This window comes from Oculina patagonica, chromosome 4 (assembly GCF_052425735.1).
Source record: "Oculina patagonica isolate OP01 chromosome 4, crgOcupat, whole genome shotgun sequence".
NCBI lineage: Eukaryota > Metazoa > Cnidaria > Anthozoa > Scleractinia > Oculinidae > Oculina > Oculina patagonica.
This window is the reverse complement of record NC_135761.1, coordinates 37528423-37552776: the sequence shown is the minus strand read 5'-3', so window position 1 is coordinate 37552776 and position 24354 is coordinate 37528423. Positions and strand designations below refer to the sequence as shown.

Genomic DNA, 24354 nt, shown 5'->3' with positions numbered 1-24354 from the left:
TTACAGTTAAGCTTACATACTAAAGAAAACAATCTATTGTGGATATAAAAATATCTTAATGCCACCAACCAGGTGTAAAAAAAACTTTGACTTTTAAGCACTAACTCTTCAAGAGCATCATTAGATGTAAATGTAATGTGAATGTACATGCTGAGTTTATCCAAATAAGTTGATTTTGAAATTCCTATCAGATATCAAATTTGCAAAACGGTTGTCAGCACGGACACTACAGAAAAAATTGTAAGCTGAAAACAATAAATTATTTACTCATCATTGTAAAAAATCAAACAAAGAGTGGAACATGATACATAGCTAGCTCCCTTCATTTTAGGAAATTATCAGAGACTCCATTTCTAGACTATCCTTTATAATTTTTAAATGCATAAAAGATATGCTTGTTAATGCAAAACTATAACAACGTCCATGATAAAAACATGGTACAATTTTTTTTTTAGTTCCACAATTTTTTTTTTTGAAAAGTTAAGCATTACTTTTTCAAGTTGCGGTATTTTTCCTATAAAGCTATCCACTGCCAAATATGCTTGTTAACATAACATTAATTGATATGTTATTTCTGTGCTCTAACAATAGCAACTTGAAATTAAATGATTTTTACTTTATGTTTTCTGTCACTTAAATTTATTTTATTTTTTTAATTAGCTGTTCAAAACTCTGGTCAATACAGAAAAAATATGTGACATAGTCCCTTCAACTTTGTATGCTGTTGCAGTATGCTTACAATGTATGTGCTTGAAAATTATTTTTAAGGGAAGTTGTCATAACAAGTGTACTCAACTAGGACCCACCTTGTGTAGGGGTAGGGGGCTATGCAATATACCACCTGTCTGGTAAGCTAAATGAACAAAAACGTTTTGCCTTAATGTTTGAGGAAGTTTGAATCTTTATCTTAGTTTTTAATCCTGATAGAGCGTGGGTTATCCAAGCAACACACCATCAATAAGTTTGCAGATTGGTGGGTCCTGTCCGAGTACAATAGTTTTGACCATTTCCCTTATGGTATAAATAATTAATTGTTGTCTTTGTTCTTTTTATTTTTTTTCCTTTGGGCTCCTGATCTTTTTTCTCTCTTTCTTTTCCTGTTAATGTCCTCCTTCTCTGCATCTCTTTCTTCTTCTTCTTTCTTTCTTTTATCTTCTTCCTGTTCTACATCTTCTTTCTCATCAACTTTATCCTTCTGTTCCTCGTCATTCTTAATTTCTTTGTTGTCTTCCTTCTCATTTCCCTCAGACTTTTCATCTTTCTCTTCCCATTCTTTGTCTTCTACGTGTTCACTATTGTGTTGTTCTAGATCTGCTACATCCTGCTTGCCCTCTTCTCTTTTTTTCGTTTTTCTTTCTTTCCGTTTCATTCTAATTTTCTTTTCTTGGTGTTTCTTTTTTCTTTTTATTTTGAGTTTTCTGTTGGCATCTTTTTCTTCTTCTGTGCTCTTTCTTTTCTTTTTTCCTTCTCTTTTTACATTTTCATCTATACAGAAAAAAAAATTGTTTGGCATTACAAACTGATGCAAACATCATAATCACATGTAGCCTGCAATGTCTTTCATATCCATAATTTATCTGATAATAGATACCAGGGATGTATAGTTAACAATACATGACTTTGTTTGTTTAAATGGTATACATTTAAACTCTTATGGTGCTAATCAAACAGGCATCATATTTTTGTTATGTATAAGCAATACACCTTATTCATTAATGGTGGATTGGGTGGAAGTGTTTAGGTAGAGTGCATGAAAGTGAGGCGAGTGAGTCTTCTGCTTCAAACCAAAACAAGAAAAGTATTGCGATTTGAATACTTAGTATTTGACAATTCTGTTGTGGGGGGTAGGTTGGAAATCGGAATTTCAAGTGATGAGGATTAACAATAATTTTTTTATTAGTTGCAAGTCTTCTTCTTCAAAATACCTTTGCAAAGCCTTCAACATAATGGTTGTTTACACTTTTTGCACAGAACAATGAAGCCAATGCAATTGGTAACAATTTTTTAAATCATATTTTATTACCACCAAATAAACTGTTTGTGCCAAATTTTCCTGTCTACAAACAGATTCTAATCCTCACTTGAAATGTCATTTACCCCCATTCGAAAGAAAGAAAGGTTTGCCTGTATCTTCACAGAGTTTAAACTAACCTTCTACAGTGGATTCCAATATCTCTGTTTCATTCTGGGGTAAATTTCCTCTGAAGGATACCTGCAATGAAATATAGGGAAGGGAAGTATGCTGCTTGAATGAGTCACTTGTTTATCCATTTTCAAGCAAGTTACTCATTTCTCATTTGTGCAGCATACTCCCCTTCATGCTCTTTATCATGTAGTTTATACAAATTATTAATTTTTTTTTTAAATTTACAATGTGAAAGAGAGCTCTTATGAAAACTGGTGTTAAGAGCAATATATCTAACATTCAATGACATATCAAATATCAATGTTTCACTTTTTGTTGATCAGCATCTTATTCAATTTTAGTCTGGTCACTTTTAATTCTCAATTATCAGTGGCAGTAATTCCCAAGTATCGGGTCAAAAATCCCTCATCTCTAAAGTAGCATTAGTTCCCAAGTCCCGGTCTTAAAAAGCCTCGTCCCTGGAGTAGCATTACTGGCAGTAATTCCCAAGTATCGGGTCTTAAAAAGCCTCATCCCTGGAGTAGCATTACTGGCACTAATTCCCAAGTACCGGGTCAAAAAAGCCTCGTCCCTGGAGTAGCATTAGTTCCCAATTATCGGGGCTTAAAAAGACTCATCCCTAGAGTAGCATTAATGGCAGTAATTCCCAAGTATCGGGCTTAAAAAGCCTCGTCCCTGGAGTAGCATTACTGGCAGTAATTCCCAAGTATCGGGCTTAAAAAGCCTCGTCCCTGGAGTAGCATTACTGGCAGTAATTTCCAAGTATCGGGCTTAAGAAGCCTCGTCCCTGGAGAAGCATTAAAAGGCAGTAATTTCCAAGTATCGGGCTTAAAAAGCCTCGTCCCTGGGGTAGCATTACTGGCAGTAATTCCCAAGTATCGGGCTTAAAAAGCCTCGTCCCTGGAGTAGCATTACTGGCAGTAATTCCCAAGTATCGGGCTTAAAAAGCCTCGTCCCTGGAGTAGCATTAGTGGTAGTAATTCCCAAGTATCGGGCTTAAAAAGCCTCGTCCCTGGAGTAGCATTAGTAGTAGTAATTCCCAAGTATCGGGCTTAAAAAGCCTCGTCCCTGGAGTAGCATTAGTGGTAGTAATTCCCAAGTATCGGGCTTAAAAAGCCTCGTCCCTGGAGTAGCATTAGTGGTAGTAATTTCCAAGTATCGGGCTTAAGAAGCCTCGTCCCTGGAGAAGCATTAAAAGGCAGTAATTCCCAAGTATCGGGCTTAAAAAGCCTCGTCCCTGGGGTAGCAAGTATCGGGTCAAAAAAGCTTCATCCCTGGAGTAGCATTATTTCCCAAGTATAGGGTCGAAAAAGCCTCATCCCTGGAGTAGCATTAGTGGCAGTAATTCCCAAGTATCGGGTCAAAAAAGCCTCATCCCTGGGGTAGCATTAGTTCCCAAGTATCGGGTCAAAAAAGCCTTGTCCCTGGAGTAGTATTAGTGGCAGTAATTCCCAAGTATCGGGTCAAAAAAGCCTCATCCCTGGAGTAGCATTAGTTCCCAAGTATCGGGTCAAAAAAGCCTCGTCCCTGGAGTAGCATTACTGGCAGTAATTCCCAAGTATCGGGTCTTAAAAAGCCTCGTCCCTGGAGTAGCATTACTGGCAGTAATTCCCAAGTATCGGGCTTAAAAAGCCTCGTCCCTGGAGTAGCATTAAAAGGCAGTAATTTCCAAGTATCGGGCTTAAAAAGCCTCGTCCCTGGAGAAGCATTAAAAGGCAGTAATTCCCAAGTATTGGGTCAAAAAAGCCTCATCCTTGGAGTAGCATTAGTGGTAGTAATTTCCAAGTATCGGGCTTAAAAAGCCTCGTCCCTGGAGTAGCATTAAAAGGCAGTAATTTCCAAGTATCGGGCTTAAGAAGCCTCGTCCCTGGAGAAGCATTAAAAGGCAGTAATTCCCAAGTATCGGGCTTAAAAAGCCTCGTCCCTGGAGTAGCATTAGTGGTAGTAATTCCCAAGTATCGGGCTTAAAAAGCCCGTCCCTGGAGTAGCATTAGAGACAGTAATTCCCAAGTATCGGGCTTAAAAAGCCTCGTCCCTGGAGTAGCATTACTGGCAGTAATTCCCAAGTATTGGGTCAAAAAAGCCTCATCCTTGGAGTAGCATTGTTTCCTAAGTATAGGGTCAAAAAAGCCTTGTCCCTGGAGTAGCATTACTGGCACTAATTCCCAAGTATCGGTTCAAAAAAGCCTCATCCCTGGAGTAGCATTTAGTTCCCAAGTATTGGGGCTTAAATAGTTGAACTGATTGCCTCATGGATTGAAGATCTTATTTAAATGACATGGAATAAAATTTTCCCTACCTCATGGTTTAAAATTCTCTTGCATTCTGCCTCTGTCTAGCAAATGTTAGAAATGTGGATATAAGTATTTTATATCTGCATTGATATTCTAGTTAATGTATATGCCCAAGACCTGCCCCTCCCACAAGCTAATTTTTTTTTTTTTTTTAAGGTTATCCTGTGTTCAAATCACCAAATTTAACACAGCCAACTGGTCTGCCTCCTGTCAGTTGTTTTTTTTTTTTACCTTCAATAGTGGTTCAACTTTCCTGGGTTGTATTTCTTTTTTTTTTTGGTTAATTTTTTTGTTCTTCCATTACATCACTTGCATCAATTACATCAGGTATTCTGTCATAAATAATAATACATTGTATGTAACATGCATACTATATTCTGTAACTTACATTCTTTTGACATTGCCTTTGTATCTACTTACTCGTTCATTTACATCCAACAACTCACGACCGCTTACTGTATCCCTGTGAAAAACCACTTGACTCTGTCGTTGCAGGGTAAAGTGATGGGGCATGTCTTCCAAGCCCCCTGCCCAGTCATATACTTCCTATTATACACAAAGAAAAAAAAAAATTAAAAGCCTGTCTGAGGCCTTCCTGCGTAGTTACAGGCACAGCTCAATCTAGTCTACTGTATACACATATGATTACAGACCATTGGTTTCCATCATTTGTTACCACAATAGTTTTGTTTCACATACAAGTAAGTAACTTACTTATAGCATACACGTGGGTATTTACCTGAAAAAATGCGTTAACCTTAATCTTCCGCTGTACTTTCAGGTCTCGAAAGCGAAGAGCGATTGTAATGCCTTCTTTGGGCTCCTTCGATGTCCTTTTTCTTCTTTCCTCTCTTATCTAAAGTGACAAAACCCCATTATTTTCTATATAAATTTAATATATTTTTTTTGCATTCCATATCCCCCTTTGTTGTGAACTAAAGTTCAACAAGTACAGTTACAGAAAAATTCTGAAAATCTGAAAAATGTAGTGGCATGACCAAAGCTTGGTGTCCATCTTGCATGTTATTGTATCACGGTTACTATAAAATGTTTCCATTGGAATTTATTATTCAACACTATTTCAGTGCATTTATACATAACATGATGTTTTACGAAATAGCTAGACAGTATTTGTTGTTTATTAACTAACTTTCTCATCTTGTACATTTTCCCCAGGTTTCTCTTGTCCATGTTCTTGTGTTTGAAAAACAGGCACTTCAAAGGTTTGCTATATCAAATAATTACAAAGATATTAAATTATAAGCTTACTGAAAAAACGTGATGAAATGTTTATAACGTCCTAAGTGTGGGTAAATAGAGAACCTGCAGAGTCAGGTAGTACAAACAATTGGTTGGGGCACACAAATCTTAGATACTCGCTGTTATTAATATTATAATTATTATTATTTGAATTGCAAACAACTCATGTTCTAATACGTATCAAGGACATTTTATTAATGATTTTTTTCCAAAGTAGATTGTTATCTACTTTGAAGTAACAAACCCTTAACATACCTCTTCCTCCTTTTCCTTTTCCCTTTCGGGGTCATTTATGTTTCCTGGTGGCTTAAATAGAATAAAACAAAGAATTAAGTACAGAAGTCTGTGTCTGAACAAAATGGCACCATACGGCCAGGACCTATCCTGGATTATCAACCTGGATGGGATGCTTAGTCTATTGCAGGGTTACCACCCAGCAGGTTCACCAAATTCACTCCCGTCAGCTTACTATGCACTCCGGTTAGCCTAACTATACACTCCGGTTAGCCTGTTTATGGTTAGCTTTTAATAATGGTAAAGGTAACGCAATATATTCTGCATTCTGCAAATGTCAGACAATGTGTATTTTCCAAGGACACAATGCAGCACACTGGTTAGGCCTCAAACTTTGGTTGTTTGTCACAGAATTAGCACACTGACCACCCCTCCACACTGATACAAGTGTTATATCAATTATGTATACCGGTAAATCTGAACACCAGAAAGAATCAAGAAAAGAACATTGCTTATTTGTAGGCATTGCTTACATTCCGATTATTTGTGTTTAACTTCACTACAGAAAAGTTAATGTTTGTCTTAATTGCCTGGTAGCATCTGTTGCCTGAATACTCACCATGTCCAATGACTGGTTATTTATCTCACACTCGGCAAACTGTCCATCTTGTTCCTGCTTCTCTGCTCGCCATCTTGCAAGTTTTTCTCTAAACAGGAAAATTACACCAAATTTTTTGTTTAATTATGAGCGAAACAAGTGTTGTTAATATGTGGAGTATTAATTTGTTGAATACTGTTAATTATTGTATCAAATTGAGAAAACAATCTATGTACCTTTCTATTACAAGCGATTCAATGAGAAAGGTTGCTCGCTCGCATATGCTGGTTGTTGAGCGGGAAAGCCAATCATCATCCTCAATATCTGATGCTGAAATTGATTAAGAAATAAACAACAGGGTTACATATGAAGCCGTTATTGTTTCAAAACTGAATAGAATTATTCTTCAGCAAACAAAATTATGTCACCTTCAATCCTTTCAATGAAGGTTAGATTTCGTCCAGCTGAGGGAGTTAAAAATATTAACTGGTCCACATCATTTGCCTGATTTCCATACAACTTGAGTGCTGTTTATTTAAAAAAAAAAACATAGGGAAATTAGTAGGAGGATAAAAGGCAGTATAACAAACAGAACCTACTGTGGAACTGTTGAAAGGACTTTTTTCAAGTTTGATGAAAACCTAAAATGTTTAAGTCTAACCAACCTTTTTGGCCATCTTTAGACGTTGTTTCAGCCGTCCAAAAGAGCCAACCTTCTTTGCATTGCTCCAGTACCTTCTGAAAAACCCTTGATGAATTAATAACATAGAGTTAGTAAAACCCAACCCTAAGGTCATCCAAGTTTACAAACAGGACATACCTAGGTTAATGTCCAATAACAGTATGAATACAGTTCAGAGTTAAGTGGTATGGTTACTTGAATTAAGTGAAAAAGGTAAATTTGAGACATGAAAAATTTGGACAAATCATGACATTGATTTGTATATTGAAATAATTGGATGAGAAAAATGCTGAGGACAGCCAAAATTTGACGAGGCCGTAGGCTGAGTCCAATTTTGCTGTCCGAGGAATTTTTCAAGTTCAAGTATTTCCAAATTGGACAAGCATGTAGTCCTGTTACTTATTAATTATATAGCATCTTTAAATAAGTGAGCCTGGCAAATTTCTGACCCCAAATAGGAAAAAAATACCAAATTTTAAAAAAAGTGAATATGTCCAATTTATTTTAAAGAGTCCAATTCATTTTAAATTTGGACAGTTGTAAAAAATTTATAAAAAATCTATCTGTTGGCAATATAGGATTTACTGACAGCTATATAATTAGAAATTAAACGAACATAGCAAATGCCATGATAACACTGTAAAATGTACATGCATACCTCAATGTAGCTTCATTTAATTTTCCATGATGCAAACATGCACTGGGGCAAAGTAAAAGAACCATAACTGGTTTTCTCTCCTCACGTGCCTGCCAGCATAGCTGTTTGTAAATCAAGAACAAGGAAAAGTTAATAATGGTTTTAGTTAAACACCCAAACAGTGTTACTTAAGATTTCTCCTGACCTCTTCAAAAGTGTGAGTAAGAAATGGAGGAACCGACATCTGCAAATTAATACAGGATGACTGTATAGTAGATTCACATCGGCACACTTCATTGACCCGACACTCTCTGCTGGATACCCCTGCAATCAAAACATTACAATGTATATTATTTTGAAAGGTGACACAAAACAATTATTGAAATGGCATAGTAAGCCAACTCCAGGGGAAGTAAGATAAAGGGGCCTTCCACATGCTTCGATCATTGTGCCTTATCTAGTATTGTAACACAGGGCACAGAGGAGTCAAGTTTGACCGCAATTCCAAACCTCTACCATGCAAAACGACCTTCAAAAGCTTTTCAAAGCGATCGTGTGAGCCGTACATGATACAACCCCGTCATGCGATACTTGTTTGCAGATCGTCTGGTGATATCGTATTCTGACAATGGTCGCCTGGGGAGAAAAAATCGTCGCCCAAAGGGCGACGATTTTTTTTTCGGAAAGCTTCCGACGAGGCACGAAGTGCCGAGAAGAAAAAGAGACAAGGGATGAAACATTATACCACGTGATCGGCTCGATGTCACCCGAAGCATACTGGTAGCGGAAACGGAAGTCGTGTGTAGATCCATGCTGTGACAGCTGAAATCAACCGTTACTAATCCGAAATTCAAAACAACAACTGATCTTTCGACCGGCGGTAAGATTCAAAATATGAATAGTGCTCTCCAGGAAAAGCGAAATTTACCATATGAGGAACAACGCAATCCGAAGAAATTGAATGTGGAAAACAATGTTTTCTCTTCAAAGCGGTAAGTTAATTGTGAAACACACAATCTCGTTCCCAGAGTCCACGTTCCCCTTGACCAGCGGTCGGAAAACGAGGGACTCTGGGATAGAGTGTTTGAGAGCGACATTTCATTGGCAGAAGGTGAGCATGCTCAGTTGAACCGGAAGTTGATAAGAAGCACAATTTTCGCGCCCAGATTATTCAGAGTTTGCCGCGTTCAGAGAGAAGCTCTGGTGTCGAGTTCAAAATACCGGGAAAATATGGCGGACAGAACTCCTGTGAAATCTGTTCCTCGACCTACAGATCGACAACACGTTTGTAGATGCTGCAATTCCAGCTTCGCCAGCCATCCAATTGATTTGTTTGGATCTAAGTCGGACAGCGAGAGTCTTATAAGTATAATAGAGAACGTAACTGGTCTAAACGTCAGTGAAAGCGACGGATTACCCAGGAAGATTTGTAGAAATTGTCATACCCGACTGAAGCAGTTTGCAGAGTTTAAAATCTTGTGTCAGAAGTCATGGACCCAACAAGAAAGTGAAATTAGGCTTAAGAGGGGGAAAAAGATTGAAGAAAGTCCTTCTGTAGCAAAAGAACGTGAAGCAAAGCGGGGAAAACGCGAAGGAATCGAACGCGAATCCTCGACGAGGCAAAATCTCAACATGCAGTTCGCTTTAATCCACCCCAAACCGAGTGTAAGTGGTGAAACACATAAAGAAATGACGCAGTCTCTCGTAAGTAGCAAGGTAAGAATTCTGCCAAAGTTAATGCAGCCTCTTCCAGCCGCTCAACCAAGCAAAGGAGTGCTAATACTGGCAAAATCTGGTCTACGTAATAGTGAGGTTTGTAAAGTTGCAAATGGTTTGAACTTTTCCAATTTTGTTGTTTGGCTTTGCTACATATTGTACTCTGTTGAATTTAATAAAGCTGTTCTTTTTTAAATTGACCAGACGTTGCGTTTATTGTTACTAACCCTTATGAACTGTTGTTATGCTGCATAACAAAACATGCATGAAGCTCAGCAGTTCTTGATGGAACTGGCATGGAATCATGGCAATCAGTAAGTATGTTGAGTTTTGTTCTTTATTTGTTTGATTACTGAGTAAGCTCAGGAAGACAGGATTTAATGTCATCTAACTGGTAAGTATGTTGAGTTGTTATGTAGAAATGCAAATTATAGCATCTGGCCATGAGATGAAGGCCAGAAATTAAATCTAATCATTTTTCTAAACTAATTTCTAATATTAAATTAAATACTAATTCTATATATACCATTTACTAATAAGAACTCCTTACTTAACTAAAAACTTAATAGATTTTTTAATCTGTTATTAAAAATGGTTGACGTTGTGTGATCACTATTAACAATGGCAGATGAAAGCATATACATATCTATTTTCTATCTGTAGCTGCTAACTAACAAAATGTATGTGTCATTTAAAGCTTTCTGTTAGGACAGAGGTTTTATCTCCAGAAGATATTAAGGACATTGCTGCTGCCATCCAACTAGCCAATCCATATGAAGTTGCCCAGGCAGCTATGAAGATATCTTCACTGAGAAACGCCATCAAAAATGTATTCCTTAACGAGGTTGATGCACAGTGTACCAGCCTTTGTGCCAGAAAAAGGACCCAACCCTCAGTTCTCCGTGTCCCTGGTGAACATCACAAAACTCTAGTGGAATTCTGTTGGAATGATATCCTGACTGAAATGAAAGAGCGTGCTCCCGATGTTTTGGATTTCATGGTGGCTACAGCTGTTCCAAAATTAAAGGGAAATGACGGAAGACAAATAATGCCCATTTGTACAGCATATGGGATTCTAATGAATGTTAGATGCCGAGAGCTGTCTCTTATCCAGAAAATGAATGCCATTTTGTTGGGTGTTGGAAATGCAACAAAAAGGGTCAGTCAATATCTCTTGTCTTTTCCATTCAATCTAGACAATCTTATTTATCAGTATATACATTGGCAAATCAAACACATGCATGCCATGAGTGTTATTTAGAGTTAAATACAATTCACTCTATAATTTTTTAGCGATCAATAATCTCAAATTCTCAACAGATAACTTGGCTTTATGTATTATCAAAGTTAATATTAATTTTTGCAGGAAAAGCTGGAAGTTTTAGACAGACATTTTGATGTTTAAAGAGTTTTTAGTATAGAGTGATTTCACTTAAGCCTTTCAAATTTCATTGTTTTCTTTTGTATATTTTTTACTATTTTACACAAACTGGTAGAAGAGTACTTTCTCAATCACACTTAATGATTTAACAAACATGGAAAATATACTGGATACATTTTACTCATATGAAGAAAATTCAGTGCTGATCACTGCTTAAATTCAGGTAGTTCCCTATAAAGAGGAAGTGTTTAAAGCCTCTTATATCACTGTCTGTGGGGTGCAGGACAAATGCAGCCACTTGCTTTAAATCGTATTAATAGCACTGCTGAATTGCATTTTTTGCCGTAGTAAATGTGTACATTCATGAGAATGTCTTTTTTTTACAGACCTTCGAGAGATTGAACAAGTCTTGCATAACACAGTCAAGGGAGAGCTTCCGAAATATAATGGATAGCCTTGGCTCTAATCTGACCTCAGTTATTAAAGCTAAGGTTGTTACTTAATAATGCTTTAGTTCAAGGATATTAAGTAAATATAATCTTGTATTCTTCTTTCCACTTGCTTACTTATAGACAGAGTAGAGTTGCAGGTTATTTATTAATTAATGTCATTGTGTGGTTCCAGAAAATGTCCATACTCCCCCCACAGAAGGGATTGGTAATTCCTGGGGGTAGGAGGGGTCTCAAAGGCCAAAAAGTTAAAGGAAATGTTTGAATCTTAATTGGAATTTCTAGAGGGGGTGGGGGGTCTTAGGAAAAATTCCTTCTGTGGGGGAGGTATGGATAATTTATGAACTACACATTGCTGTAATTTTTTTTAACAAACTTGTTGCAATCATTGTTGTTGTAGGTTGAGTCTGGTCAAGAGATGAGAGTGGTCTTTGACAACTTTGATTTCAAAGTTCTAGCAAACATAATTCTTCGTAACCATCGCAACTCCGACATGCATTGGATTGCTCACTATGTCACCTTTGATCGCATTTCATCAACACATTTGGATGATTCTAAGCCCATTGTACCAAACATTATGGACTTTGAAAATGCAAACTACCTTATGAGCAAGTCTGAACTTGATCAGCAGAGGAATGATTATATTATACTTGTTGCCAGAGTTCTTGTAGAGTTCTTCCCAGCCCTTAAGCCTCTCCAAGATGTCATTCCTTCTCATATTTCACACAGGTAAATTTTACTTCATGGTTATCATTCAAATATACTTGTCTATTAGATGATTATAACATTAACAAATTAGTGTTAAAAATCAGGGTGCTTTGATGTCAAGGGTATCAAAATCAACAACTGTCCTTTTTTCTTGAATATAAGGGCCTTATGACTATGTTACCTTTTTCCTAAAATAATTTCTTTGGAGTGTAATATTCGTATAATATTTTACAAATTAACAGTTCAATTTGTTCTCACTTTAGAATTAAAGAAAGAATGACATGGAGATTGTGTGGGAAATAGCAACTATTTTATTTTCTGATTGTCCGATTTTAACTTATAATTTTTATGATCTTATTTTAAGGTACTCAAGTGAAATGGCTAAGAAGTCCTGTATTGTTGGGCTACCTGTGGTCCCCTTCAATCAAAACAAGATTTCTGATGTATGCCAGTATTTGCAGTGGCTCCAAGATCTCCTGTATAAAGTTTTCAAAAATGAGGTGACTAAATACATTGAGTCTATAACTTTAGTTTAAAAAACTGCATGGAAATTAAATAACAGACATCGGAATTAAATAACAGACTTTAAAATGTCTGTGATATTGTTCTTTCATATTTAATTTATAATAGGGGATAGAGGAAGTTGAGGCTGTAAATGTATGTTGCTTTTCAAACACCAGCTTTATATAATAGGTTTTAACAATTTTCTTATTCATGAATTTCATTTGGTAGCAGGGGAAAACTGTTTTAAAGCTAGCTGCATGATGATATTCTGTAAGATTATGACTGTATCTTCACCCAGTAATGTTGTCTAAAACTAAGAGCCTGTAAACTGATCTATGTTTAAGGTAGTAATTGAAAGATGAAATGTAATACTTAAATGTTATACATTGTAGCTGTTTTTTGTTTGTTAAATGGAGCTTATAAAAATTATGTTGTTATAAACAGGATGAAGGTCCACTCCCTGATTCTGGGGCTAATCAAAGCCAGGAAAGTGTCTTGGAAAAAGTCAGGGTGCCCTTAGCTGGTGATCTGTTAGGCAGAGAAAGAGTGACGGGTGCCAAAAAAACTCGTTTGGGTTGTGACAGTTGTGTTGAGCGCTTTGAGAACATAGTTGAGTGTCCAACTCTCTGGCATGCCAAACAGTCCTTTCTTTGTGTAAGTGGGATTTGTTTATCTTGTGTTATTGCATCTACTTGATTTTTTTAAGTGAGTTTCCCTGCTGCTGGCACATTATGTATGAAATGTAGTTTGGTGGCATGGGTGACCATGAAGAAGTGACTGTCCTTTTATGATCCAGTATCATGGACTAATCTGATTGTAAAACACTATGAACAAATAGTCAAATATATATTGTGCTATACCAATAGTAATAAGTTTATTTCTTTGTCCCTTCTTTATTAATTCAAATTTTAATATTTTAATATGTAAAATAACCACTGACATAGTAACAAAACCTGTCTTTGACCAACTTAGCCTTAGAGTGTTATATATTTATATATTTATAACCTTCATTTTCATCTGTCTTATATTGATATTTTTAGTTGAAATGGGCACCTCTCAAGATGTTTAATATTATTAAAGTATCCCTGATTAAATCACATTTTTTAATGTTATTTCAGTATGTATGGGAACAACTCTACAAAGCCACCACTATCAGTGGAAGAGATGTTGGAACCCTGTATAATTTGAGACAACATTTTCGTTTAGTGAATGTTTCAAACAAGGTCAAAAAGAATTACAAAAGTGCAGAAAACTTGATGCTGTCTGCCACCCAAGCCTATTTGTGTTCTGCCTTTAAGATTTGGGCTGGTCTAGAAAAGTTGGATGGTATCCCAGTCAACTTACCAAAACTCCCACAAAGTAGTGACACCACAGAAGTAAAGAAGGAGTATCTTTTCACTCAAATTGGGAAGTTTGTTGATGAGTTCGTGTTAGTTGAGTTCGATGTCGAGCGAGCCTGGATGGAAGCCAGAGAAGAAAGTGGTGAGTAGCCCGTGTAGGAGGAACATAATGTTACCTTGGTTGTTGATATAGCTGAGGTCATCTGACATTCCAAAACTAATTGGCAATATTTAATTCAAAATACAGTATGAAGGGGGTTTTCATAAATTATAGGCTTATTTAAATTTCATGCCTGTTGGTTTGATAAATAGAAACAGACTGTTTGAAGGCTACCTGATACCCAATAGATGTACCCTAACTTTACTTCAAAAACAAATCTAGGACATAAAATTAATTATTGCCAAACCTATCATCAACTCTCCATCCCAGAACATTACAATAAATGATATTGTTGTAAATTCATTAAACTTTGTAATGTTGTAGAGCAAGCAGCCTCTGAAGCATTCAGCCCCAGCCTTGTGTAAAGACAAACTACCAACCAGCATGTTTATAGAACTTGGGACTCTCAGATATGCAGAGAACAGTAACTGTTTTATTGAGTCACAAATAGATTATTAACAAATCTTTTTTCTTTCCAGAACAGAGCCATACTAGAGCCCCTTCTAGATCTGGACTCCACGCTATTGCTGGCACAAGATCGCTTACTGGTGTGTATATAGAGTTTGTTATTTTTTAATACATACATGTAGAAAACAGCAGGTTTCTTGAGACTCTGATTTCATACTAAATCAGTTTAATAAATATTAATATTTTATCTCACCAGCAGATAGTACTGCTGCAAGCCATTCTCAAGCCAGCCCTCATGTTGAGACATCACAAGCAGCTGGTGTGTATACAGTATATATAAAATTATCATCTGGTGATATATAAATGAAAGTGTATGTACATGTAACAGATGTTAAAGGGACACTGTCAAGGGAGATTTTACTGCTTTTCTGTAAAAATTGTTAAAATTGGAGAATAGGTCTTGTTGAACATGAAATGTACCTACATGTAGTACATCCAAGATGAAGATCTATGTAAAATAAATTGTTTTTGAAGGAAGAAGGGAGTTGTAATACCTTTTAAGGACAAAACAAGGACAACTTGAGATCAAGTTGAGATCAAAAGCTCATGGACGGCGGAGCCAGGGGGGCTGGGGGGGCTTTAGCCCCCCCAGAATTTCCGAAAAAATAAAGACTTATTAAGAGAAGGGTCTCTTAAGCCCCCCCACTTCAAGTCACTAGTCAGCCCCCCCACTTGGAAAATTGCTCCGCCGTCCCTGAAGCTCATGATGGCATCACAATAACATCACTTGTTTATTGCTTCAGTACACTTGAATTATGACTGTGTTCAATTCAGTGAATTTCTTTCACCAGCAGGTAATAGTGCTGAAGCAGCCAATCAACCCAACCCTTGTATGGAGGCATCACTAGCAATGGGTGTGTATTAAAAATATTTAAATATTCTTCTGTAATGTCAGGTCTCCATACTAGTAAGTGCTCTTTTCCATAAAAATTGTCCAGATACAATGTTGAACTACAGAAAATACCCATACTACCCAAAGCTTTCAATTGTTACTAGTTCTCAAGTGCTACCATTCTGGAATTCCATTTTAATTTTCTTTCTACTGTTGTTCTATGCTAGTAAAGAATAGTGATTCAATGACTTTAATAGGGGGAAAAGTTGCAGTGTTTGACTGAGTGAAGCTGTTATCCATAGGAAACATCTTTGCAATCTAATTGTATTTGGAGGTTCCAGTAATTTAGGATTCGAGCAATGAGGATTACACTTTTCTGTGAATCATGTAGGTTATTGCAAAATTTCCAATTAATTGGGATTTTGAAATGTTTTAGGACAAGTTGTGGTCATGGTTCAAAGAGAGCAAGAAAAGTATGGCATCCTTGGTGTAGGAAAAGTGTGTCAAATCAGCACAAGCCATCCTCCACATCTGGTACCAGTATTGGTTGCTTTTGTGCAGCCAGAAGCATCTGCAACATTCACTGTTGGGCAGGTGGTCTTATGGCCACAACACCTTCTTGCGGTTTATGGAGAGAGAATCTCTGAAGAACCAACCCATGTAGAGCCACCATCCCCTGTCTCAAGTATTCCCACAAGTTCAACTGAGGACAGACGTATGAACTATGGTCTACAGATCATGCAATTGGGAGTACTTCTAGTGCAATTGAATGACACTGAGGCAGAGGGAGATGGGTTAAGAAGTTTACGAAATTGGAAACTTCTTATGCTCTTTTTCAGGTCACGATCAAGAGGCATGAAGTATGCCTTCGAGGCTATGCGCTTCATTACATTTGTGCAAGCCTTGTACAGTGAGCGGATGGCACATCGCATTCTCCATGGCCAGTTTATAAATGCAAAAGGTGGAAATGGAAATAACTATTCAAACGACCTTAAGATGGAGCATGAGGTATGAAACAACAAGGACGTATTAAAGGGATTATGTGGAAACAAAACTTTAAAAGCGGTACAAAGATCTACCTCCTCTAGCTATTTGCTGAAAGAAGCTTCAATTCAGTATGACAGGGAGAGTAACATTTCCCCAGAGTCCACTGGTCATACTCATGCCTGTTCATCTGATGACATAAAAGAAATGATAGAACTAATCAGCTCACAAAAGCCATTTGAACACCAACCTGGAAGATCACTTCAAAGTTTCTCTTCCATTTCAAAGAGCCCTTTAGATCAATTAGACGTGTTTGCTCTGCACTCCTGGTTAACACGCAATAAGAAAAGATTAGCAACAAATCCATACAGCTGTGATGATTCTGACTGTGATGAAAGTGATGAGGAGGAAGAAGAAGATGCATTTGTCCTTGATGATGACATGATTCCTGATTATATATAATTATATGCACAAAATAGAATGGGTAACAAACTTTGACCTTAAAACATGGTTGCCACAGTTAAGAGAAGGTCAGGAAAAACATTGTCTCGGTTAGGGAAAAGTCCAAAATTTATTATCATAGGCATTTATTGTCATATTATAATAACAAAGGAACACCAGAGACCCTGGGGAACATGATAGGGACAGGAATGCTTGTTGGATGATAGATTTTGACCTTTGACCTTGGATGATAGATTTTGACCTTGCTTGTGTCAGAACAGCAACAACAGTATTTTTTATTGACCAAGATCTCATTTAGTATTGCAAGTATATAAAATCCAAACATAAAAATGTTTGAGCCATGCCCAGATTTAATTTAAATTGTCATTCAAGTACCCCCTTCTCTTTCACTAGGGAGTCCCCCTTCCCCTGTAATTTGTTTCTGGATAATACAGAAAATGTCTTTAGCTATCTCTTTACTGTAAACTGGTAGGATAGCTTCCACCTTTTCCACTGAAGTGAGCTCTGTTAAGTGTTGCAGAATCATGGTTATCAGTTTAATTGGAAATCCACTACACAGACCAGTGCTTCCCACAGTGCTCCTGCCAAGATCTCTCTGTAATTTCATTCTATATTGCTCAAGGTTTTGCCTGATATTCTCTTTAGCTCCAGGTGTGAAACTTATAGATTGGGGATTACCTTCATTCTCTTCAGTGAAACAGGTTTGTTGCTGACAAAGAGCCTCGAACCTGGCAGCTGCACTTGCAAGCTCACAATTTTCACACGTGCAATGAGCTTTGTGAAAGTCACAGCATGTGTGATCAAGGGGTTGATTGCTGGGAACATCGTGGTCGAAATAATTTAAAATCATTTTCCGTTTGCAGTCCTTGGATTGTACGTAGGTCTTCATTATGTCTGTCATGCTTTTGCGGGATTTTGATATGTCGTACGAATTATAATAGATGTCTGCCCTGGCCGGAAGTCCATCTCTGCCTGCCCGCCCAACCTCTTGACAGTACTCTTCCATTGTGTAAGGTACCCCAATGTGAATAATTCTACGAATATTGTTGCAGTCAATTCCAATTCCAAAAGCCACGGTCACAAACAGAACCCGGTGATTTGATGTGCCATTCACCAGTTCATCGACTATTCTTTTCCTTTCATGTTCAGGATACTGGGCATGGTATTGTGTAAAAAGCCTGTTTTTTGCACAGTGCTCAGCTGAGGAAGGGTAATATTGATCTTTACCCATGTGAGAGGCAAAATACAGGAAACTATCAGCAATAGTTTCGAGACTTGCATATATAAGAGTAAGGGGCATCTCTTTCTTCTTTAGTTTAAGTTCCTGTACAATTGGTTTTAAAATTGGCTCTAATTTGTCTTCACCTCTATCTGGCCGAACATGGGAGGCATAAAAAATATTTGGCCTGTCAGGATTGCTTTCTATTGTAACTGGGCTGGACAGACCCAAGATATCAATTATATGACTCTTTGTGGCTGTGGTTGCTGTGCCAGTGAGGGCTAGTACTGGTACAGTGGGTAAAATGTTTGACAAATACCCTATTTTCCCATAAGCAGGCCTGAAGTTGGACCTTAAAAAAACAAGGTAAAAATTATTTTTAAAATAGACTTTTTTTTTAATGGCATAGCCCTTTTCAAGGTTCTAGTAACTAGTTTACTTTTTTAGTTACCTTTCCAGTTTGTTCCCTTTAACAGATATAAGCAATATCAGTTATCTCTGAGTGGTTGAGATACCTGGTAGTTTACTCCTAAGAATATAATTTTTATGCTATTTTTATTTTGAGCAAAATTTCCATTTTGTACAAAAATGAAACTATTTAAACTGTTGTAAACCAATTTAGCATATTGCACATAACTCTTCAAATAAAAATGATTTTTCCTCCAACATATTGATTTAATATATGACTTTAGGTGAAATTAATGCCAAGTTAATTCCAGCTGAAGTCAGCTGGAATGACACATTGTTCAATGCAAGGAACAGAGGACACATTTTAAATGAAACAACCACACACAAAAGCAATGGTGGATTGAAGATTTATTTTTTCAGGAAAAATGATTTGTCTTGAAACATCTAGAGGCATATAATTACATAACATGTAAAGATGTACAAAAAGATTAATCAACTACACGAGTTTAACATTTATAACTTGAACAAATAGTACAAAAAAATATAAATACCATTGATGAACTAAATGCGCCTCGTCTACAACAATGGCCTTGACTCTCCTTTGAAACTCTTTACTCCTAAGGATTTTTGTGACATTCCTGTCGTCTACGAAAACTTCTGGATGGCCAAAAACTATGCTACACTGTTGTAAATTTTTAGGAATTTTGATATTTTGGCTTTCCGCATCGTCTTCTGCACTTTGTAGCACGCAAACATTTAGCTTTTGCTGCAGCTTTTCAACTTGATCTTGCATTAATGCGTTTAGCGGTGAGACGACAATAACAACCGATTCTTCTTTTGTTGGCTCGCATCCGCATTGAATAAAGTCGAAGATGGCAGGCAAGACTTGGTAAATCAGCGATTTGCCAAATCCTGTTGGCAAATAAAACTATGGAACGTATGGCATCATACTGCTCTAATTTCAATTCGCGATTGGGAAAACCGAGTTTCTCCATGGAAAATTGAATTCCATCATGGAACAGTTCTAGATCTCTTTGAGACGCCATTTTCCCTCTATACTTGCCTTAAAATCCGCTGCCCAGAATAGGCTCACACGGTATCTTACGCTTGCGCAGTTTAACCGGAAGGACAAGAATCCTGTCACGGAAAACACTCTATCCCAGAGTCCCTCGTTTTCCGACCGCTGGTCAAGGGGAACGTGGACTCTGGGAACGAGATTGTGAAACACATTACGGTATTGCAACATCACATGTCTCGTGACGCATTTCCGCCACCAGTATCCTCCGGTCCACATTGCACGAAAACGAATTTTTAACTGCCTAAAACTCGTCCCTCGAAATACAGCTTAAACGCCTTGTTTGAAGATTTTCTTACAGCGTATGGGAAGACAATCCTAGTCTTAAACCACATGTTAAAAATGAGATCGATTCGTTTGATTTTTAGCGAGTAACGAGGGATCGGAATTTCGCCTCAAATCGCTCTCGTCCCTTGCTCTTTTTCTTAATGCTGGTCTCTCTGGTAACGCTCACAAACATTGATGTCTGCCGATGTCGCATGAGGATATGAATACGATATCACCAGACCAGACGATCTGTAAACAAGTATCGCATGATGGCGTTGTATCACGTACGGCTCACACGAACGCTTTGAAAAGCTTTTGAAGGTCGTTTTGCACGGTAGAGATTTGGAATTGCTGACAAACTTGACTCCTCTGTGCCCTGTGATTGTAATTGTTAGGTTTTTAGTTGTATTACTATAATAATGATTATTTCTTTTCAAGCATTTAGGTAATATTCCAGGTAACAAGTGTATGTACTCTTACATTACAATGTACATGTCTTTCAACTGTTTTTTGAAAAAAAAAAATCTCTTGTGAATTATTTTATTAGGGGTATGCTATTGTTGATATGTTTATTACCTCCTAAGCCATGCGGAGACATGTCCATTGTAAATGTCCCAACTGTAGAAGAAAAATTTCAAGCACAGAAAAATTACCTGCTCTTAACTGAATTAAAATACTTAACAATTATCCTGCGAAATCGCGCGGAATATCGCCTGATACTTAGCCGACGAGGCCGTAGGCCGAGTTGGCTAAAATCAGACGATATTCCGCAAGATTGAGCAGGATAATTGATTTATTATTCAACAAATTGTCAACTAAAACACATTTTGGACATAGAAAAACTGTAATTATGCAGTGCTTTACAAGATTTAGGACGAATCAACGCAACCTACGAATATCGCAGGATATCTGTTATGTATGGATGACAGATATCCTTAACATTTTGACCATATATGGGCAGCACGCGCATCTGTTGAATAATAAATGTAAATATAAGACATTCTTACCATTTATACCATCTCCATGAAAAGGTTCACCACTTTTCCCTGTGTGTGAAACAGAAACTTAATTATTGAGATTACGAAGGCTTAACTGTGTTAAATCTAATGTATGAGTGAAAACAAAGCCAATAACTACAATCAATTAAAACATTAATTTTAAGATTTTTAGAATTTTACCTGAGGTAGTACAGGTAGATGATGGTTGCCTCACACGTCTGATGAACGGTCTTCGTATTGGCACTTAAATAGAGAATTTTTTTTTCAAAATCACAACTAGCAGCTACAAGGTGAATTATTTGTGTTATGTACATGTACAATAATTTGGTAAAAAATCAAACTTAAAATAACTCCTGAGTATATAATAAGTTAACCTGCTGCCTAGCTAAATGGAAGGTGGGTGCCCGGGATATCCAGGGGCTTCCACTGTGGCCAGCCAGCCCCTAGACAGAATACAGCTCCCATGGCTGGCAAATCCCCGCAACCCAGCCATGAGCCCCCATTCCAGGCACCCGTCAACACTTTTTGAATCAGTGGAAGGAGAAGAAATAGGGGAGGGTGGGGTGGGGGAACGCTGAGCAAAGCTGGTAGGAAAGTGCTAAAAAAAAAAAACACGAAGAAGACCGCTACGACGACTTCTAGTGCTCAAAGCAAACACGCTGCTGAAAAACGAAGCTGCAACAAACCATGTGAGCCTGCACTTAACCAGGTGACCGCTGGCCAGAGGCGCCCGCTAGCTCATGGCAGTTAACTTTGTTAAATGCCCCAGAATAACTTTGTTAAAAGTCATTTAACTAAATGAAAAAACTTATTATACAAATGATTTAATACACCAAATCAAAGATTTCTTAACGTTTTATAATAATTACAATTGCTGCCTAATTGCATAGTGCATTATAAAATGACTTTGTCTGCACCAGTGCATATTAATAAATGCAACATTTAAGTGATATTATAAAGTCTTCTAACATTTTTAAGTCTAAATAATTCACATAGATACAGAGTGGATCTTACATGTTGTACCTTGCACAGTATTAACTATCTCTATATCATCATCAAAAGGGCTCTGTAATAGATCAGCATCTGTGGGGTTTCAGAAAATAATGCATTATTTTTCCCCTGCTAGTAACATAATTATCATTATACAGTTTAATCCTGCTTTTCAAGCCTACAATGTAAAAATACACCATTAAAAGGCTGGAATAAATAATGTGACATCATACATTTATCATGAATATATAAAATGACTTGTGATGGTCCACAGCTCAAAAAAATTTTTTCAAGAAACAGCTTGAGGTATTTTGAATTTAAATGTATTGGTAACCCTGTTTACACAGATTCAGGAACCCCTGTCTGCAAAAATGGTAAACAACATCTTGGAAAAAATTTTCAAATTTAATACTAAAAAAATAGACAAAGTTTTTGCATTGTAGTGACTTTAGAAGTATTGAGAATTTGGGGTTAAATGATAGTTAATATTACAAATTATAAGATACTATCCAAAGGAAAACAAAATATGGCCAAGGAAATGAGGTATTTTCAGAAACCGAGGGTTGCTGAACAATTAAATTATGTACTTACCATTTGTGTCATCCACACTCATGCTTGTGTCCAATTGCACTGAAACTGTTTGGTTTTTTTTTAAAAAAAAAATAACATCATAAGAGTAGACAGGAGTTAATCCCTTTTTTTTTTTTTCAGGGCAATGTGTGGGTCCAGGAAATTTTTACATGTCCCCATAAGAAGGGGATGGAAATTCCCTGGGGTAGAAGGGATTCAAAGGTGAAGAACTAGGAAGAAACATATAAAGCTTTATAACAATTGAAACTTCCCGAGGGGTTGGGGTGTCTTTATAAAAAGCGTTTCTTGGCGCACAATGATTGTCTACTCAAACTCCTAAATATCCTTTACAATTCACTTCTGAGCAATGCTCATTGCAGGAATAAATTAGTCAAAAATATTATTATCCTTTTGGGTTATATTAACTCACGGCTTAAATATATAAAGAAAAAATTAATGGATATTCTGCTTGGTACATATCGACCACAAGTCACCTTCACTTTGGCAAATAGTTCCGCGACTGTAGTTTGTAGCAATTCAATTCTCTTTTTACTAATCTCTGTTGTTTGTGTTCCATGTACTTAAATACAGATTAATATAATAAGTAGCAAACGCTCTGACTCAAAACTAAATTTTAGATTCATGGACTCAATATAATGAATAATAATCCCTGTGTTGTTTCACCTGTTATTTACACATCGAAACTTTACTACACAAGAAACCTTAAGTAAAGTGTCTTAGTATTATTTTGTTTTAAAGCAATACACTTACTTCTTCTAGGTGTTGAATCAACCTGGGCAGGCGTGCTGGCCAAAGGGGCAAGAACTGATACTGCAGTAAATGATGTTGAATTGGTGGTCTGGGCAGACGTGCCAGCAGAGAGAACATTGGCTGGCTGAGTAGAAGCTGCATTGACAACGGTGACAAAATTAGTTGCCTGAGGAGCTGTTGTAACAACAGGGATAGAAGTTGTCAAGACAGGGACGGAATTGGTGGCCTGAGTAGAAGTTGCGGTGGCAGGGATGGAATTGGTGGCCTGAGTAGAAGTTGCGGAGGCAGGGATGGAATTGGTGGCCTGAGTAGAAGTTGCGGAGGCAGGGATGGAATTGGTGGCCTGAGTAGAAGTTGCGGAGGCAGGGACGGAATTGGTGACCTGTGAAGAAGTTGCGTTGGCAGGGACGGAATTGGTTGCCTGGCCATTAGGTGCAGTGACAGTGACGATGGCCCTCTGGCCCTGTGTCACGGTGTTACCTTGTTGACTGTCTTTAAGATACAAGAAGGAAGCTGAATATTATTACTGGAAAACACATCTCCATAGATAAAGGCTACTAAACCTACCAACCTCAGAAACAAACATATTAATTTCTTGGCTAAATTAGACATTGTCAAACCAGCTTCAAATCATGTGTGCAAGTTTATTTATGTGTGTCATACATAAACCTATACTTCATTGTACTACATTTTCCACATTCAGTCAGTCCGTCAGCTAGCTGCAGTGCAGTAGGATTTGTTTGTACTGTCCAGCCAGGTCAAAAAGCATTTCAAAACCTGTGGCAATGCAATGATGTTACTTCAAGAGGTGGCCATCTCCCCTTAGGTTGATAATTTTGTAAAACTGGATATTGCATTGTGAAGTAACATCAAGGAAAGGGGGAAAAAATTGTATTGTCTACACTGTACATGTATTTGTTACTAAAAAGCCGTTTTTAGAAAAATGTCAATAAAGTTCGAATTTCTACTATGTATGGTAGCTGGAATGTTGTTTAAATGGAATAATTCCTGCAAGAAAGTTATGGCCGGAATATTATTGAAATAATGGTAGTGTTTTTTCTAGTAATGTCTATGTTTAAGGTCAAAATAAACGTTAACTTACCTCGTCTGTTGTCGTTATTGAGCCTCAGAATGCAGAATTTTGACGATCTGAAGGGTTTTGCGTTGAATGTTACCGTTCAAATCGCCAGAATTCGGCATT

At 37.2% G+C, this 24354-nt stretch overlaps 3 protein-coding genes across 6 annotated transcripts; 1 reads left to right on the top strand and 2 right to left on the bottom strand.

The window, feature by feature from the left end:
- On the bottom strand, nucleotides 1-24353 carry LOC144648415 (uncharacterized). Its single transcript, XM_078507981.1, has 20 exons — nucleotides 24329-24353; nucleotides 23154-23645; nucleotides 22404-22448; nucleotides 21846-21905; nucleotides 21003-21065; nucleotides 20832-20870; nucleotides 20401-20442; nucleotides 8057-8175; nucleotides 7873-7973; nucleotides 7198-7280; nucleotides 6961-7059; nucleotides 6769-6862; nucleotides 6554-6641; nucleotides 5956-6006; nucleotides 5591-5668; nucleotides 5180-5296; nucleotides 4861-4986; nucleotides 4446-4481; nucleotides 2152-2212; nucleotides 1-1485 (listed from the first exon to the last, which is right to left on the bottom strand). The coding sequence occupies exons 1-20, from the start codon at nucleotides 24351-24353 to the stop codon at nucleotides 1028-1030; spliced, it is 2277 nt and encodes a 758-aa protein (XP_078364107.1). The 3' UTR covers nucleotides 1-1027.
- On the top strand, nucleotides 8911-17146 carry LOC144650183 (uncharacterized). Of its 4 annotated transcripts, none has more exons than XM_078509844.1 (11): nucleotides 8911-9881; nucleotides 10265-10726; nucleotides 11335-11439; nucleotides 11798-12126; nucleotides 12470-12605; nucleotides 13054-13263; nucleotides 13728-14091; nucleotides 14589-14657; nucleotides 14777-14836; nucleotides 15372-15431; nucleotides 15846-17146. In XM_078509844.1, the coding sequence occupies exons 1-11, from the start codon at nucleotides 9864-9866 to the stop codon at nucleotides 16421-16423; spliced, it is 2391 nt and encodes a 796-aa protein (XP_078365970.1). In that variant the 5' UTR covers nucleotides 8911-9863; the 3' UTR covers nucleotides 16424-17146. The 4 variants fall into 4 exon arrangements, with proteins under 4 accessions (XP_078365970.1, XP_078365969.1, XP_078365967.1 ...); XM_078509843.1 differs by having other exon boundaries at nucleotides 15369-15431; XM_078509841.1 differs by having other exon boundaries at nucleotides 14774-14836; nucleotides 15369-15431.
- LOC144647866 (uncharacterized) lies at nucleotides 17223-19776 on the bottom strand. The gene is made up of 3 exons (XM_078507560.1): nucleotides 19542-19776; nucleotides 19034-19394; nucleotides 17223-18426 (listed from the first exon to the last, which is right to left on the bottom strand). Exons 1-3 carry the CDS (start codon nucleotides 19774-19776, stop codon nucleotides 17223-17225), a joined length of 1800 nt encoding a protein of 599 aa, XP_078363686.1.
- Nucleotide 24354: the final 1 nt, after the last annotated feature.